The 15,697-nt window shown below is 40.7% G+C and overlaps 1 protein-coding gene across 1 annotated transcript in view; it reads right to left on the reverse strand.

The window, feature by feature from the left end:
- MBOAT1 (membrane bound O-acyltransferase domain containing 1) overlaps positions 1 to 15,697 on the reverse strand; it is a 51,299-nt gene that overhangs the window by 1,943 nt on the left and 33,659 nt on the right. Inside the window, exons 9-12 of the mRNA XM_070747378.1 lie at positions 7,057 to 7,160; positions 6,507 to 6,571; positions 4,203 to 4,335; positions 107 to 258 (exon numbers count right to left, since the gene is read on the reverse strand). Coding sequence (XP_070603479.1) covers positions 107 to 258; positions 4,203 to 4,335; positions 6,507 to 6,571; positions 7,057 to 7,160 — 454 coding nt within the window. The remainder of the gene's footprint in view (positions 1 to 106; positions 259 to 4,202; positions 4,336 to 6,506; positions 6,572 to 7,056; positions 7,161 to 15,697) is intronic.

Below are 15,697 nucleotides of genomic sequence, written 5' to 3' on the forward strand. Positions count from 1 at the left end.
GATATTCTAATTTAAGGGGCTTTACACGGGACATTTCCTGTTCATCTGCTCACACACCTGTCCAGTCACTCTAATGCACAATCTGAAACTAATATAAATAACTTACTTGTATAATTTAATTGTCGGCTCAACAGCAAGAAGAACGAATGGCGCCACAGTGTAGCAAACCGACAGTTGAGTTGCCAACCAGGTAACCATGTCATAGCCCACCTTGAGCAGCTTGGATGAGATGAAGATGGGTCGACAATTGTTCCTAACCTTATTTTAAAAAAGCAAAATGTTTAAAAAGAATTTTCATAGTGCATCTCTCACAAATTTTTAGTCTATGCATATGCGGCCTGGTTTTGATAAAGTTTGGCTATAACGTATGAAAATATTTGCCTTTTTCTTCCTACTACTAATTTAAAAAAATGTTCAAAAGGAAACATTGAGGAATGTTTGTGAGGAAACATGAGGAAAAGTTAGTGAGGTCACCTAACATAAAAAACATCATCAAAAAAGCACAACAAAGAATGTTCTTTCTGCGCCAGCTCAGGAAGCTCAAACTGCCCAAGGAGCTGCTGATACAGTTCTACAGAGGAATCATTGAGTCTGTCATCTGCACCTCTATAACTGTCTGGTTTGGTGCTGCAACCCAACAGGACCAACACAGACTTCAGAGGATAATCAGAACTGCAGAAAAAACAATTGCTGCCAACCTGCCTTCCATTGAGGACCTGTATACTGCGCGAGTCAAAAAGAGGATGGGGAAAATATTTACTGACCCCTCACATCCTGGACACAAATTGTTTCAACTCCTACTCTCAAAACGTCGCTACAGAGCACTGCACACCAAGACAACTAGACACAAGAACAGTTTTTTTCCGAACGCCATCACTCTACTAAACAAATAATTCCCTCAACACTGTCAGACTTTCTACTAAATCTGCACTTCTATTCTACTAGTTTTTCTCATCATTCCTATCACCCATTTCCTCCCATGTTGACTGTATGACTGTAACTTGTTGCTTATATCCTAAGATTTTTATTAATATTGCTTCTTCATTGCTTATTTGACCCCTATGACAATCATTAAGTGTTGTACCACATGATTCTTGACAAATGTATATTTTATTTTATGTACGCTGAGAGCATATGCACCAAGACAAATTCCTTGTGTGTCCAATCACACTTGGCCAATAAAAATTCTATTCTATTCTATTCTATTCTTCTATAAGACCCTCCATTTCAGTTGAGTAAACATGTTACAAATTGAATCAGAATTTTTCTCCAAGCGCCCAATCTGGTATAATAATTAGTACGTAAAGACTTTTCTGAAATGGCACGTGTGCATCTACACAAATAATACTTATTTAAAAAGTTTTACCTCTAAATTTCATCAAACAACAATCTAACTTACAAAATCATCTTTAAACAGGTGACACAATTAACTAAGTACAGGAATGTAATATATATTCATAACTATGCTCATATATGGTCTGAATGAGCAGTGAATTGACCTGACCTGAATTGAATTGAGCTGAGCTGAACTTTATTTTGGCCAAGTGTGATTCAACACACAAGGAAATTCTCTTCACTACAGAAGTAATCAGTGTACATGCAAAGCAATAATAATAATAATACCAATAAAAGGGGAGGAGTAAAGAAGATAATAAGGATAAATAATAAAACTTCAGCGACACTCTATAGCGGTAATGGTGAACCTTTCTTTCCTCAGGTGCTGAAAGCATGGGTGTGTGTGCTATTGTGCATGTGTGCCCTCACCCATAATTCAATGCCTCCACATGCACCCCCCTGAGCACGCATGCATGACCCTCCCATGCTGCTCTGCCCTTCCCCACGGTCCCATTTCCGACTTTGGGTAGGCCCGTTTTTATTTTATTTTATTATTTTGTTGGTGTATTTATTTAATGTTTTTTGATGAATTTGAAAATTAAGGGAGACTAGGATAGATCTATTTCGGCCTTATTTTGGCCTCATCAGTTAGACATACCCTCTGGGATTTGAACCTGCAACCTTTGCCTTGCAAGGCAGAGAATTATCCTCTAGGCTACAGTATCCAATCCCTCCGCAGCTAACAACAATAGTGAAACAACATATAATAAATCTAATATTTAAAATGATTTTAAAAATCCTAATTTTTTTTTAAAACCAAACATACACACAAACATACCATGCATAAATTGTATAGGCCTAGGGGAAGGGCATATCTCAGTTCCCCCATGCCTGACGACAAAGGTGGGTTTTAAGGAGCTTGTGAAAGGCGAGGATGGTGGGGGCAATTCTGATCTCTGGGGGGAGTTGGTTCCAGGGGGTTGGGGCCGCCAGAGAGAAGGCTCTTCCCCTGGGTCCCGTCAAATGACATTGTTTAGTCGACGGGACCCGGAGAAGGCCAACTCTGTGGGACCTAACTGGTCACTGGGATTTGTGCGGCAGAAGGCGGTCCCGGACATATTCTGGTCCGATGCCATGAAAGGCTTTATAGGTCATAACCAACACTTTGAATTGTGACCGGAAACTGATCGACAACCAATGCAGACTGCGGAGTGTTGGTGTAACATGGGCATACTTAGGGAAGCCAATGATTGCTCTCGCAATTTTGGCCCTCCCGACTCCAGAGGCTCTCTTGGAGCCTAGGGAAGCTGAAAACGCCCTCCCAGAGCCTCTGTGGGAGAAGAAAATCAGCTGGGCGGTGCACACATGCGCACTGGAGCTGAGTTATGGCAACGGTTTGCATGCTGCAGATATGGATCTACGTGGCACCTGTGGCAAGTGTGCCATAGGTTCGCCATCACGGCTCTATAAGTTGATATATATACAAATTAGACAGAACTATGAGAATTAGATGTTCAGGAGAGGGATGGCACGGTGGGGAAATGTCTCTGTATCTAGTTGTTTTGGCATACAATGGCCTATAGCACTGTCCTGAGAGGAGGAATTGAAACCATTTACGTCCAGGAAGTGAGGGGTCTGTAGATATCTGCTCAGCCCTCTTTCTGACCCATGCAATATGTAGGTTTCCTATGAAAGACAGATTGCAATTGTTCTTTCTGCAGTATTAACTATCCATTGGAGTCTGTATCTGTGCTGTTTGGACAATTACAATTACAACAACAATAATAACACATATTCTTTTTATGTAACTATTTTCCAAGCTGCTCAAAAACCTTAAATTCTACAACCAAAAAAAATGAACAAAAGAGCACTAATTTCTAAATTTAAACTTTTTTTTTTTAAAAAAAAGAAAAACAAGGGCACATTAGAGTTTTCAAAGAGCTCAGGATGCACTGTCAAGGATTAGCTATACAGATACAAAATATCAGAGAGTTGGCCTTCTCCTGGTCCCGTCGACCAAACAATGTTGTTTGGCGGGCCCCAGGGGAAGAGCCTTCTCTGTGGTGGCCCCGGCCCTCTGGAATCAACTCCCCCCGGAGATTAGAACGGCCCCCACCCTCCTTGTCTTTCACAAGTTACTCAAGACCCACCTGTATCGCCAGGCATGGGGGAACTAAGACATCTCCCCCAGGCTTTTTATATGTCATGTTTGGTATGTATGTGTTGTATGGTTTTTAATTGTTGGGGTCTTTATATATTTTTATTATTAGATTTGTCCCATTGTTACACTGTTTCTTATTATTGTTGTGAGCCGCCCCGAGTCTTCGGAGAGGGGCGGCATACAAATCTAATAAATAATAATAATAATAATAATAATAATAATAATAATAATAATATGATCATTACATGACAGATAGACAAGAAAAATATTTCTTTCTCTGGCACAATGAGATTATCTGCTGAACAAAACTCTGCATTGGTGACAGGAAGGGCATCCGGCCAGAAAATACACAGTTCCATTCAGTTGCCCAGAATTCACCCCGCAAGAGATTATGGGGCCATTAAAAGAAGAAGATGAGGTAGACAAGAAAAACAAACAATTCTGACTTTTGTATATCTTTACAGAATTCAATAGCAGAGACCGTTCTATGCACTAATTATTATAATATGTGATGCTACTCCATGAAATATCTAGGAAACGTGTACTACTTTCAAACAAACACGATATTTAAGATAGATATAATTTAATACAATGAAGTGAAAATCTGTTCTTCTTTGGAAATCAGTAGCACTTGTGGAATTTATTATTGATTTTGCCTGGGTTTGTACCCACAGAAGGGGAAAAAAGGATTAACAGGGATACATACTCTTCTGGCTGCTAGTGTCATAAAGATGCCAGTGGTAAATGTAAAATAATATCCAGGATAAACACCGTGCCAAAGAGCTGAGAGAAGAAATGTTGCAGCTGTAGGATACCAAGAAGTCCGATCATAACATACACTGAGAAGAAAATTAGAAAAAGAAAACGTATAAAAATGCAGGTTACATGCAATTATATCTGAGTTTATTACTATACCATAGAATCAGAACTGTTCTTATAAGAGTTATTAAGGACTAGTATCTATAGTATCTGTTTACTGACAATTCCCCTATTTCATGGCACATAAATTCTGATTTTAAATACCATCATTAATTGAACTTGGATTTCATACCTACCGGTAAGAAAAATCTTAAATTTTAAAAGAATAAGTATCTAGAGCACACAGTATTTGTGTGGCTCTTACAATACACAACTTTGATTTTTTAAATTTAAATTTTATTGTTTTATCATAAAAAATAAAATACAAAACAGTAAAACCAACAAACAAAATGAAACAAAACAAAACATTCAACCCTAACAACAAAAAACGGGGGGGGGGGGGGGGGGGGGGATAGTGTACAAAAAAACAGAGGAAAAATTGATCAACTAAATTTAACATTTAATAGATAGGATCTACCCTAGCTGGAGGCCGAAATAAAAGAAAAAGCAATAAATTCTCCTCCCCTTTTACATGTATGTATGTATGTATGTATATATGTCGCACTACCGGTAATTTTCAAATCCTTCTGTTAACCAACTGTTATTATATTTAGCACATAGTAAGTCCACTACTTTTGATCAGAAACTTGTATAATTTCTATTCATATTTCATACTAACAGTTATGGTTACGATTGTGTGTAGAACTGCTGCTAAGGTGAGAAGTGCAAAGCATTTTATGTTTGAAGAAATTCTTTTATTGCATTTGTTAGTGTTTAGAAAGATCATTGTTGTAATTCCTAAATACAGTGGTACCTCATGATATGAACTTAATTGGTTCCAGGAGGAGGTTCATAAGGTGAAAAGTTCGTAAGACGAAACAATGTTTCCCATAGGAATCAATGTAAAAGCAAATAATGCCTGCAAATCCTTCAGGAAAATCCCAAACTTTAGAAGGGAGGCGAACAGAGGGCAGGGAGGAGCAGCTAAAGGGGGCGGGTGGAAGAAGCAAGGCTAGGCTAAAGGGTGAGTGGGAAGGAAGAAAGGCAAGGGGGGCACCCCTCCCTTTTCTTTCTTCAAAAGACACCCTTTCAGTGCCTCTGCAAGCACGCTGTTCTCTGCAAACTCTTTCCCCCTCCAAGCCGCCCCTCCCTTTTCTTTCTTCAAAAGATACCCTTTCAGTGCCTCTGCAAGCATGCTGTTCTCCTACTTTTGTTAATGCAAAGTCTTTCTCCCTCCAAGCTGCCCCTCCCTTTTCTTTCTTCAAAAGACACCCTTTCAGTACCTCTGCAAGCACGCTGTTCTCTGCAAACTCTTTCCCCCTCCAAGCCGCCCCTCCCTTCTCTTTCTTCAAAAGACACCCTTTCAGTGCCTCTGCAAGCACGCTGTTCTCCTACTTTTGTTAATGCAAAGTCTTTCCCCCTCCAAGCCGCCCCTCCCTTTTCTTTCTTCAAAAAAGGGGGAAAAAAGAAACCCCTTCATCCCAGCAGCAGCGGCTTGGGTTCGTAAGATGAAAATAGTTCAGAAGAAGAGGCAAAAAAATCTTAAACTCCGGGTTCGTATCTCGAAAAGTTCATTAGAAGAGGTGTTCGTAAGATGAGGTACCACTGTATGTCTGGCAATGATCTATGTAATAGCTAAATTATTGTTTTTTATGGAAAGGGATTCTCATCCTCGTCCATCAACACGTGAAGTTAAATCAATGGTGTAAATTAAAAAAGCATCACTGTTCTTTTGCACCAAATGAGGAAAAAGACTGTTTTTCACAAATAAAAGCTCAAGTCACAAACATTACCATAAAAAGAAATCTGTCTATTAGTGACAATAACAGAATACATGCACACACACATGCACACATTTAGGATACATAGCTGAATAATACAAAATTAAAAGGAAATTATTTTAGTCTAAGGTTGTGGCCCAACTTACAGAGATGGATACACAGAATGCCATTATTAGTAGGCAGTATCATTTGAAGTTTTATCTTAGGGTCAGGAGCGCACTGTGAAAATCTTTTTTTTCCCTTTATCATTATAAAATGATGAGAATTCCAGAGAAAAAAATATTTTTCATTTTCACTAAATGCAACACTGTAAATAGAGATTGAACCACTATTGAGGAAAACCACAAAACACTTAAGGTTTTTTTTTTTACCGTTTAAGCCAGGCAGTTGTTTGAATATTCCAGTTTTCTAAGTACATTTTAAAACTTGTTGCCATCTAAGAGTGAAACAAGCATGCATTATTAGGTTTCCTAATACTAAGAACGTCAGTTTCCACTCATATTTAAAGTTACATTACTTCTGTATGTTTCATTACAGCTATACTACACCATTTAATACACTTTTTAATTGGCAAAAGTCAAGTTTAAATATTGGGGGTTTTGCAATTAAAAAAACATTTCTGGGAAAAGTATCAGGAATATTTGGATATGAATAAGGATTCTCCTTTGGCAGGGGAGAGGGAAGGGAGGAAGAAAAGGAAAAATAAGAGGAAGGAAAAGATTTAAAAGCCAGAATAATGACTTTTGCCCTCGCCTGCATATTGTACCAGTGCAGCAAATGAATTATCTTCCTGCAAAAAGTTATTTGCATGAAATTTAGACTTTCTCCACTTTATTCAAACAAGTTCTAAATATAGGGTTTGGAACAATTTCCAGCACCAATGTTATCCCTAAAGAAGATTCTGACCATACTTCAACTTACCTCAATATTCTTGATATTCAAATTAGACAATAGATCCCAGCGATAATTGCCTTTCTCATCCACACCATTGAATCCAAAACCGGCTGCATTATTAATTGCATCAGCTACAAAAAAAAACCCAAAACAAAACCACACCTTAGGATGAAATATAAAAACTTACATGACAAATGTTTTACAATTCTTAGAATGTTACATCCTAATAGAACTGTTTTTCAATTCCCACTTTATAAAGGAATTTATTACTAGGGAAGATTATTATTATTATTATTATTATTATTATTATTATTATTATTATTATTATTATTATTAATTAGATTTGTATGCCGCCCCTCTCCGTAGACTCGGGACAGCTCACAACAGTGATGAAAACAATATATAATGACAAATCTAATAATTAGAATCTAAAATAACAATAGTACATTTAAAAAGTCTAAAAAGCAAGAAACCCCAGTATAAAAAACATACATAGTCATATCATGCATAAAACTACATAGGCAGGGGGAGATGTCTCAGTTCCCCCACGCTTGACAACAAAGGTGGGTTTTAAGGAGTTTACGAAAGGCAAGGAGGGTGGGGGCAGTTCTAATCTCTGGAGGGAGCTGATTTCAGAGGGTCGGAGCCACCACAGAGAAGGCTCTTCCCCTGGGTTCTGCCAGACGACATTGTTTAGTCGACGGGACCTGGAGAAGGCCAACTCCGTGGGACCTAACCGGCCGCTGGGATTCGTGTGGCAGAAGGCAGTCTCATAGATACCCTGGTCCGGTGCCATGAAGGGCTTTATAGGTGATGACCAACACTTTGAATTGTGACTGGAAACTGATCGGCAACCAATGCAGACTGCGGAGTGTTGGAGTAACATGGGCATATTTGGGAAAGCCCATGATTGCTCTCACAGCTGCATTCTGCACGATCTGAAGTTTCCAAACACTCTTCCCGTGTAGGATTTGGAAATTTCTGGCGACGTTTCGATGAGGTCCCACTCATCATCTTCAGGCTGGTGTTTCTTCAGGTCCTTGTTCTAAGGCGAACATTGCGAGACCTAAGCTGCCTTCCTGTTCGCCTTAGAACAAGGACAGAAACAGCAGCCTGAAGTGTTCGCCTTAGAACAGTGATGGGCAACCTTTTGAGCTTGGTGTGTCAAAATTCGCCAAAAAACTGAGCATAACTCGGGTGGTGTGTCACCTTGAGAAAAAAACTGGGCGGCATAGAAGTATATATATATATATATATATATAGGTAGGTAGGTAGGTAGATATATAGGTAGATAGGTAGGTAGGTAGGTAGATAGACAAATAAACAAACAAAAAATAAATATAAATATAAATAAATAATAAATCCCTTCTTTTTTATTAAAAGAAATTAATAATAAAACCAAACCAAACTCTATTACTATTAAAACTAAAACAACCAGCAAATTCAAAAACATAACTATTAATAAAAACAGGTGAGGGTTGGGGGTTTTCTTTCTCTGTTATTATTTAAGTGCTTTTACCATATGCTTTAAATCAGTGATTTTCAACCTTTTTTGAGCCGCGGCACATTTTTTACATTTACAAAATCCTGGGGCACACCACCAACCAAAATGACACAAATCTAATAAATAAATAAATAAATAAATAAATAAATACATACATACATACATACATACATACATAAATAACCCCCTCATATATACAATCCCATGTAACATCCCCTTATAAATACAGTGGTACCTCGAGATACGAGTTTAATTCGTTCCGGACCTGGGCTCTTAAGTCGAGCAGCTCTTATCTCGAACGACTTTTCCCCATAGGAATTAATGTAAATAATTTTAATTGGTTCCAGCCCTCAAAAAACTCACAAAGTTAGTCTAAATTATGCAGAAAGACATGTTTTTAATGAAGAAATGTACATGTACATATAAATGAATAATGAAGTTTCTTTCATTTAACTTGTAAACTTTCTTAAACTTTTAAATTTACATATGTTCAACTTCTCTGCCACCCAATCCTGTAGGAAAGAGGTCCCCAACCCTTTTTGCACCAGGGACCGGCTTTAAGCGATCAAGAGAGGAATGGGTGAATGAATGGACGGAGGGTGGGAAGGAAGGAAGGAAAGAGGGAAGGGACAGGAACAGAGGAAGGAAGCAAGGAAACTTATGAAAGGGGAGAGTAAGAGAGGAATGAGTGAAGGGAGGGAGGGAGGGAAGAAGGTGGGAAGGAGAAAGAAAAGAAGAAATAGAGGAAGGGAAGGTAAAAGAGAGAAAGAAAAAGAGCAAGAAAGAAAGCAAGAAAGAAAGAAAGAAAGAAAGAAAGAAAGAAAGGGGGAAGGGACAGGAACAGAGGAAGGAAGCAAGGAAACTTATGAAAGGGGAGAGTAAGAGAGGAATGAGTGAAGGGAGGGAGGGAGGGAAGAAGGTGGGAAGGAGAAAGAAAAGAAGAAATAGAGGAAGGGAAGGTAAAAGAGAGAAAGAAAAAGAGCAAGAAAGAAAGCTGCAAGCACCCCCCCGAGCCCCCCAGGCCGGCTGCAACCTTTTAAAACACGCGCGCCGCTTCGCAGCTGTCTCTTGAAGCCGAACGCGGAAGTTAGCGTTTGGCTTCAGGAGACAGCTCCTTGGCGCTTGTATCTCGAATTTGGGCTTGTAAGTAGAACAAAAATATCTCTCCCCTCCCAGCTCTTATCTCGAGTTGCTCTTAAGTAGAGCAGCTCTTATGTCGGGGTTCCACTGTACAGTCAATCATCAATCATCCCTCCTCAAATTTATACCACTGTCTCATTTCTGGGTATTTCTCCTGTCTTTCCCCCTTTTCTCTCATGTTTCTCATTTCTCTCTCTTCCTCCCTTTTCCCCTCATTCCTTCTCCCTCTCACTTCTCCTCTTTTTCCATCCCTGTCTCTTTCCCCCCCTTATGTGTGTGTGTGTATACACTCGAACCATTTCCAAAACCAGTTGAGGGCTGGGGTTTTTTTATCATTAAATTCTTTTCAAAAACAGGTGTGGGCTGGGGGTGGGTTCTTATTATTTGGATGCTTTTTACCATATGCTTCAAAAATCACCTCTCTCTCTCTTTTGTTTCTCTCTCCTCTCATTCTCTGCCTCAATCATTTTCTCATTTCTCCTTTTTTCTCCCCTTTTTGTTCTCATTTCTGTCGCTCTCCTTTCCTCTCCCTATCTGTCTTGCTTTCTCTTGCTATCTTTTTTCTCTCTTGCTTTCCTTCTCTCTCTCTCTTGTTCTCTTATTTTCTTTCTCTCTCTCTCTTGTTCTTTCTCTCTCATGCTTTCTCTTGTTCTTTTAAAATTTTTTAAAAAGTGTGGGCGCACGCTACTACGCATGCGTGAGTTCTGACATCCATAATTCGCTACCCCTCCTCTCTCTCTTTCTCTCTCCTCCTTCCTCTCTCATCTCTCTTCCCTTTCTCTCATTCCCTTTTTCTCTATCCTTTCTATCTCTCACTCTTTCCTTCTCTCCCTCCCTTTCTCTCTTTCTTTTCTCTCATTCCCTCTTTCTCTCTCTCCTTTCTATCTCTCACTCTTTCCTTCTCTCCCTCCCTTTCTCTCTCTTTCCTTTCCCTCATTCCCTCTTTCTCTCTATCCTTTCTATCTCTCTTTCCTTCTCTCCCTCCCTTTCTCTCTCTTTCCTTTCTCTCATTCCCTTTCTCTCTATCCTTTCTATCTCTCACTCTTTCCTTCTCTCCCTCCCTTTCTCTCTTTCCTTTCTCTCATTCCCTCATTCTCTCTATCCTTTCTATCTCTTTCCTTCTCTCCCTCCCTTTCTCTCTCTTTCCTTTCTCTCATTCCCTTTCTCTCTATCCTTTCTATCTCTCATTCTTTCCTTCTCTCCCCCCCTTTCTCTCTTTCCTTTCTCTCATTCCCTCTGTCTCCTGGGGCTGACTGCGCCTGCCCTGCACCCCCAACCGCGGAGGGAAAGCATTTGCCTTTCGGCACCGCCAACCCCCCCCTCCACCAGCAGCAAAAGCCTTTCGGCTCCGTCGTTCAGGCTTTTGCTGCTGGTGGAGGGGAAGGCGCCAAAGGCAAACGGTGCATCCGTCCAGAAGCAGCAAAAGCCTAAGCGGCGGGGCGCGCCGTTTGCCTTTGGTGCCTTCCCCACCACCAGCAGCAAAAGCCTGAACGACGGAGCGCCCCGCCGCTTAGGCTTTTGCTGCTTCTGGGGGGGTGCACCGTTTGCCTTTCGACTCCGTCGTTCAGGCTTTTGCTGCTGGTGGAGGGGAAGGCGCCAAAGGCAAACGGTGCACCCCCCCCCCAGAAGCAGCAAAAGCCTAAGCGGCGGGGCACGCCGTTTACCTTTGGCGCCTTCCCCTCCACCAGCAGCAAAAGCCTGAACGACGGAGCTGAAAGGCACCAGAAGCAGCAAAAGCCTAAGCGGCGGGGCGCGCCGTTTGCCTTTGGCGCCTTCCCCTCCACCAGCAGCAAAAGCCTGAACTACGGAGCGCCCCGCCGCTTAGGCTGTTGCTGCTTCTGGGGAGGTGCACCGTTTGCCTTTCGGCTCCGTCGTTCAGGCTTTTGCTGCTGGTGGAGGGGGGGGGTTGGCGGTGCCGATGCCAAATGCTTTCCCTCCGCGGTGGGGGGTGCAAATGGCGCGACGTCTACGCAGGTTTTTTTTTTCAGACTCTTTTTTGCGAGCCCGGCATGATTTTTTTTAAATTACAGATTAATAATAACCCCTCATCCTTCCCCTCTTCCCCTCCCTCTCTCCCTTTATATTTAACCCTTCCTTCCTCTCTCCCTCTCTCCCTCTTTTCTCTTTGGTGAACCCCCCAAACTGTTCAGACTCAAGAAAAAGCTTATCAAGGGGGGGGGGGGTTTGTGAAAATCTAGTTATGAGCCGCCAAAGACGTCCACGCAGGGTTTTTTTTTTCCCACTCTTTTTTGCGAGCCCGGCATGATTATTTTTAATTACAAATGAATAACCCGGTAAGGGTTTACCTGTAACAGCTATAAGAGAAACGGCAATTAAATTATTCAGCCCTCCCCGATGCGATCGACCCAAGGTGAGGAGACACCATGCGCTGCTCGTGGAGGGAAAGAAGTGAAGGAGGGGAGGGGAGGTTGGAGTAGATTTCCTGGTGGAGCGATATGGGATGAGCAGTTTAATGTGTAAGCAAAGTAGGACCCCGGGTAAATAGCCCTGGGAGTAAAATTAAAATTGCAACCGGCGCAATTTTTTAAAAAATTGGTGCAAAACAAAATTAAGGGGAGAGGAAAAATAATAATAATAATTGCAGTTGCTGTACTTGCAGTCGGTGGGAAATTGGAAAGCGGGGAGATTTGCATCTTCACCACTCTAAGCTCCCTGTTTCTCCGGCGTGTCACCTAAAATGGCTCCGCGTGTCAGTGCTGACACGCGTGTCATAGGTTCGCCATCACTGCCTTAGAACAAGGACAGAAACACCAGCCTGAAGATGGTGAGTGGGACCTCATCGAAACGTCGCCAGAAATTTCCAAATCCTACAGGGGAAGAAACCTGAATATACCAAGACCGTCATACCTGTACCCGTGAAAATCTACGAAAACAAATATATATATTTGTTTCCCTTAATTTTCAAATTCAGCAAAAAAACATGCGACACATATAGATAGAATTGTCGGCTATCAATAAAATTAACTGCCTTGGAAATGGCCCTGGGTTGGGCCGAGAGGCAAATAAGGAGCTGTGATGTTCCTTCGATACACCAGGGTGATTTGACACAAAATATGTAACCCTTCCCTGGTGCAGAGCTGAAGGGATTGGATACTGTAGCCTAGAGGATAATTCTCTGGTTGTAGGAGAGCTGGTTGTGAAGGGAGCTCGAGGCTCCTGCCCACCTGCCCCGATGCCACCATTTGGGGTTTTTTACTCTCTGCAATGCTCAAGGGCTTCTGTGCATGCGCATAGGGTAAAACAGTGTTTTTCAACCAGCGTGCCGGCTAGTGTGCCGCGAGACATGGTCAGGTGTGCCGCAAAGAAGGAAGCTCAGGTTCCGGTCTTGCAACTTTTTGCTGAGAGAGTGAGAGTGAGAAAGAGAGAGAGAAAGAGTGAGAGAGAGAAAGAGTGAGAGAGAGAAAGAAAGCAAGAGAGAAAGAAAAGAGAGAAAGAGAAAGAAAGAATGAGAAAGAAGGCAAGAGGAGAGAGAAAGAAAGCAAGAGAGAGAAAAGGAGAGGAAGGGAGAGAGAGAGAAATGAGCAAAAAGGGGAGGAAAAAAGAGAAATGAGAAAATGATTGAGACAGAGAATGAGAGGAAAGAGAGAGAAACAAAAGAGAGAGAGAAGTGACTCTTGATTTAAAGCATATGATAAAAAGCACCCAAAGAATAAGAGAGAAAAAAACCCAGCCCTCACCTGTTTTTGGAAATGGTTCAAGAGTGTGTATGCACACACACACACACACACAAGGGTGGGGAGGAGACAGGGATGGAAAAAGAGAGGAGTCTTAGGGTGTCATTTTGTGTCATTTTGGTTGGTGGTGTGCCCCAGGATTTTGTAAAAGTAAAAAATGTGCCGCGGCTCAAAAAAGGTTGAAAATCACTGGGGTAAAAGAACCCAAATGGTGGCATCTGGGCGGAGCCTCGCGCTCCCTTTGTGACTGGCTCTCCTACAACCGACTGGCATTAGAGAACCGGGAGCATTTCACCCCTGGAAGGAGTCCTGATTTAGAAAACAAATTCAAAGAAGCAGAAGTCCAATGTATATAAATATACTGCATAAATTAACAGAACAACTGCTTCTGAACGAATGTAATAGCATTTTATTTAGAATTCCAATTAACTTTATGTTCAGAATTATCAAATCAAATTAAATCAATCAATTTTAAAGTAAAAATTTGGAATATGTAACTGTGGACCAAAGCTAACAGTCCTAAAACAATATTTTAACTTTAAAAAAAAACTTTAGAATTTTAAACATTCTGATTTTTTATTAGACTTCCAAATATTTTTTCAGGTAAAATTAGAACAGAATAATCTTTCATTGTTCTGTAACTTTCTCCAATAGCAAATCTACACTGTTTTCCACATAAAAAAGATGTGTCCTATTTATAAGCACCAATAACGGCGTTTTTATTTGATCGACAAAATATTACATTCTGTAGCTAAATTGTGTAGAAAAAAAGGGGGGGGGATTAATGCTACTCAATGTTAAGAAAAATGATAAACTCTGGGATTAACTACTATAGAAAAACACTGCTTGTCTCCATTCCCAATACAGAAAGCTACCGGTATTTATTATCTCAATTATTCCACAAACTCAATTCTACATTTTGTTTCGAATTCTACATTTTGTTTCCAACAGCAGAGGAACAATGTTCAAACTATCTAATGCATTCTAGAGTTGTTAACCTGATCCTACGCAGCTTCTGCTCAGGCAATCTCACTCTACTCACAAGAGCCTACAAAACTTTTGCCAGACCCATTCTTGCCTACTGCTCATCAGTCTGGAACCCATATCACATCTCAGACATCAACACCCTTGAAAATGTCCAAAGATATTTCACCAGAAGAGCCCTTCACTCCTCCACTCGAAACAGAATATCCTACGAAAATAGACTAACAATCCTGGGCCTTGAAAGCCTAGAACTACGGCGCCTAAAACACGATTTGAGTATTACCCACAAGATCATATGCTGCAATGTCCTACCAGTCAATGACTACTTCAGCTTCAACCGCAATAACACAAGAGCACGCAACAGATTCAAACTTAATACGAACCACGCCAAACTTGACTGTAAAAAATATGATTTCAACAATCGAGTTATCGATGCGTGGAACTCATTACCGGACTCAATTGTGTCAACCCCTAACCCCCAACACTTCTCCCTTAGACTCTCCACGATTGACCTCTCCAAGTTCCTAAGAGGCCAGTAAGGGGCGTAAATAAGTGCACTGGAGTGCCTTTCGTCCCCTGTCCAATTATCTTTCCTTTCCTTCACCTATCTTATATATTCTCTTCCTTTGATATATCCTCTCCTCTAAGTTCACTTTCACCCTCTTTTATATTATCACATGTCTATTTTTCTTCCTATGTATTTGTACATTGGACAAATGAATAAATAAAATAAATAAATAAATAAATTCTTTTGCATTCTCCTACTTATGCATTTTAATTTATATATGCATTACCATTTTGGTGCTTAATGGGAAAACAAAATCCTTTGCTATGGAGGTTGCTGTGTGAAGGACATTCACAATATGATTGCTACTGCCTTCAAAGAATATTACAAAGTGAAAAAACAAGCTTAATTCTTTCAGCTTTGTTTATCCTCCGAAGTTAAAAAAGAAGTCAGTTCTAGCTTTTATTTGGGAACATCATGAGTCTGGACATTTTAGAACTTGAATAGTATGTGACTCATCTTTGCCTCAAATTGCCTGTCTACATACTGTATAATTGCATAAGTCACAATTTATTGGCTTTGCTCAACGCTCTACACCAAAACTAAACAAACCATAATATGATTTAGATTGTTTGGACCCTTCACAGGGCATGACTTGATCTAGTAGGCCTGTTCCATCCTGTTTCTGTCTGGATTGTTTTTAAGTCTTAAAATATCCACTCAACTTTAAGCCAGCTGAGCTTGAAGGCAAGAGCAAAGTACAATGGCTGCTTAACTTTGGGACTTGCACAAATGCAAACGCTTCTTAATACTACAGCCATATTTTAAGCAGCAGTAATT

This window comes from Erythrolamprus reginae, chromosome 3, assembly GCF_031021105.1.
Source record: "Erythrolamprus reginae isolate rEryReg1 chromosome 3, rEryReg1.hap1, whole genome shotgun sequence".
NCBI lineage: Eukaryota > Metazoa > Chordata > Lepidosauria > Squamata > Dipsadidae > Erythrolamprus > Erythrolamprus reginae.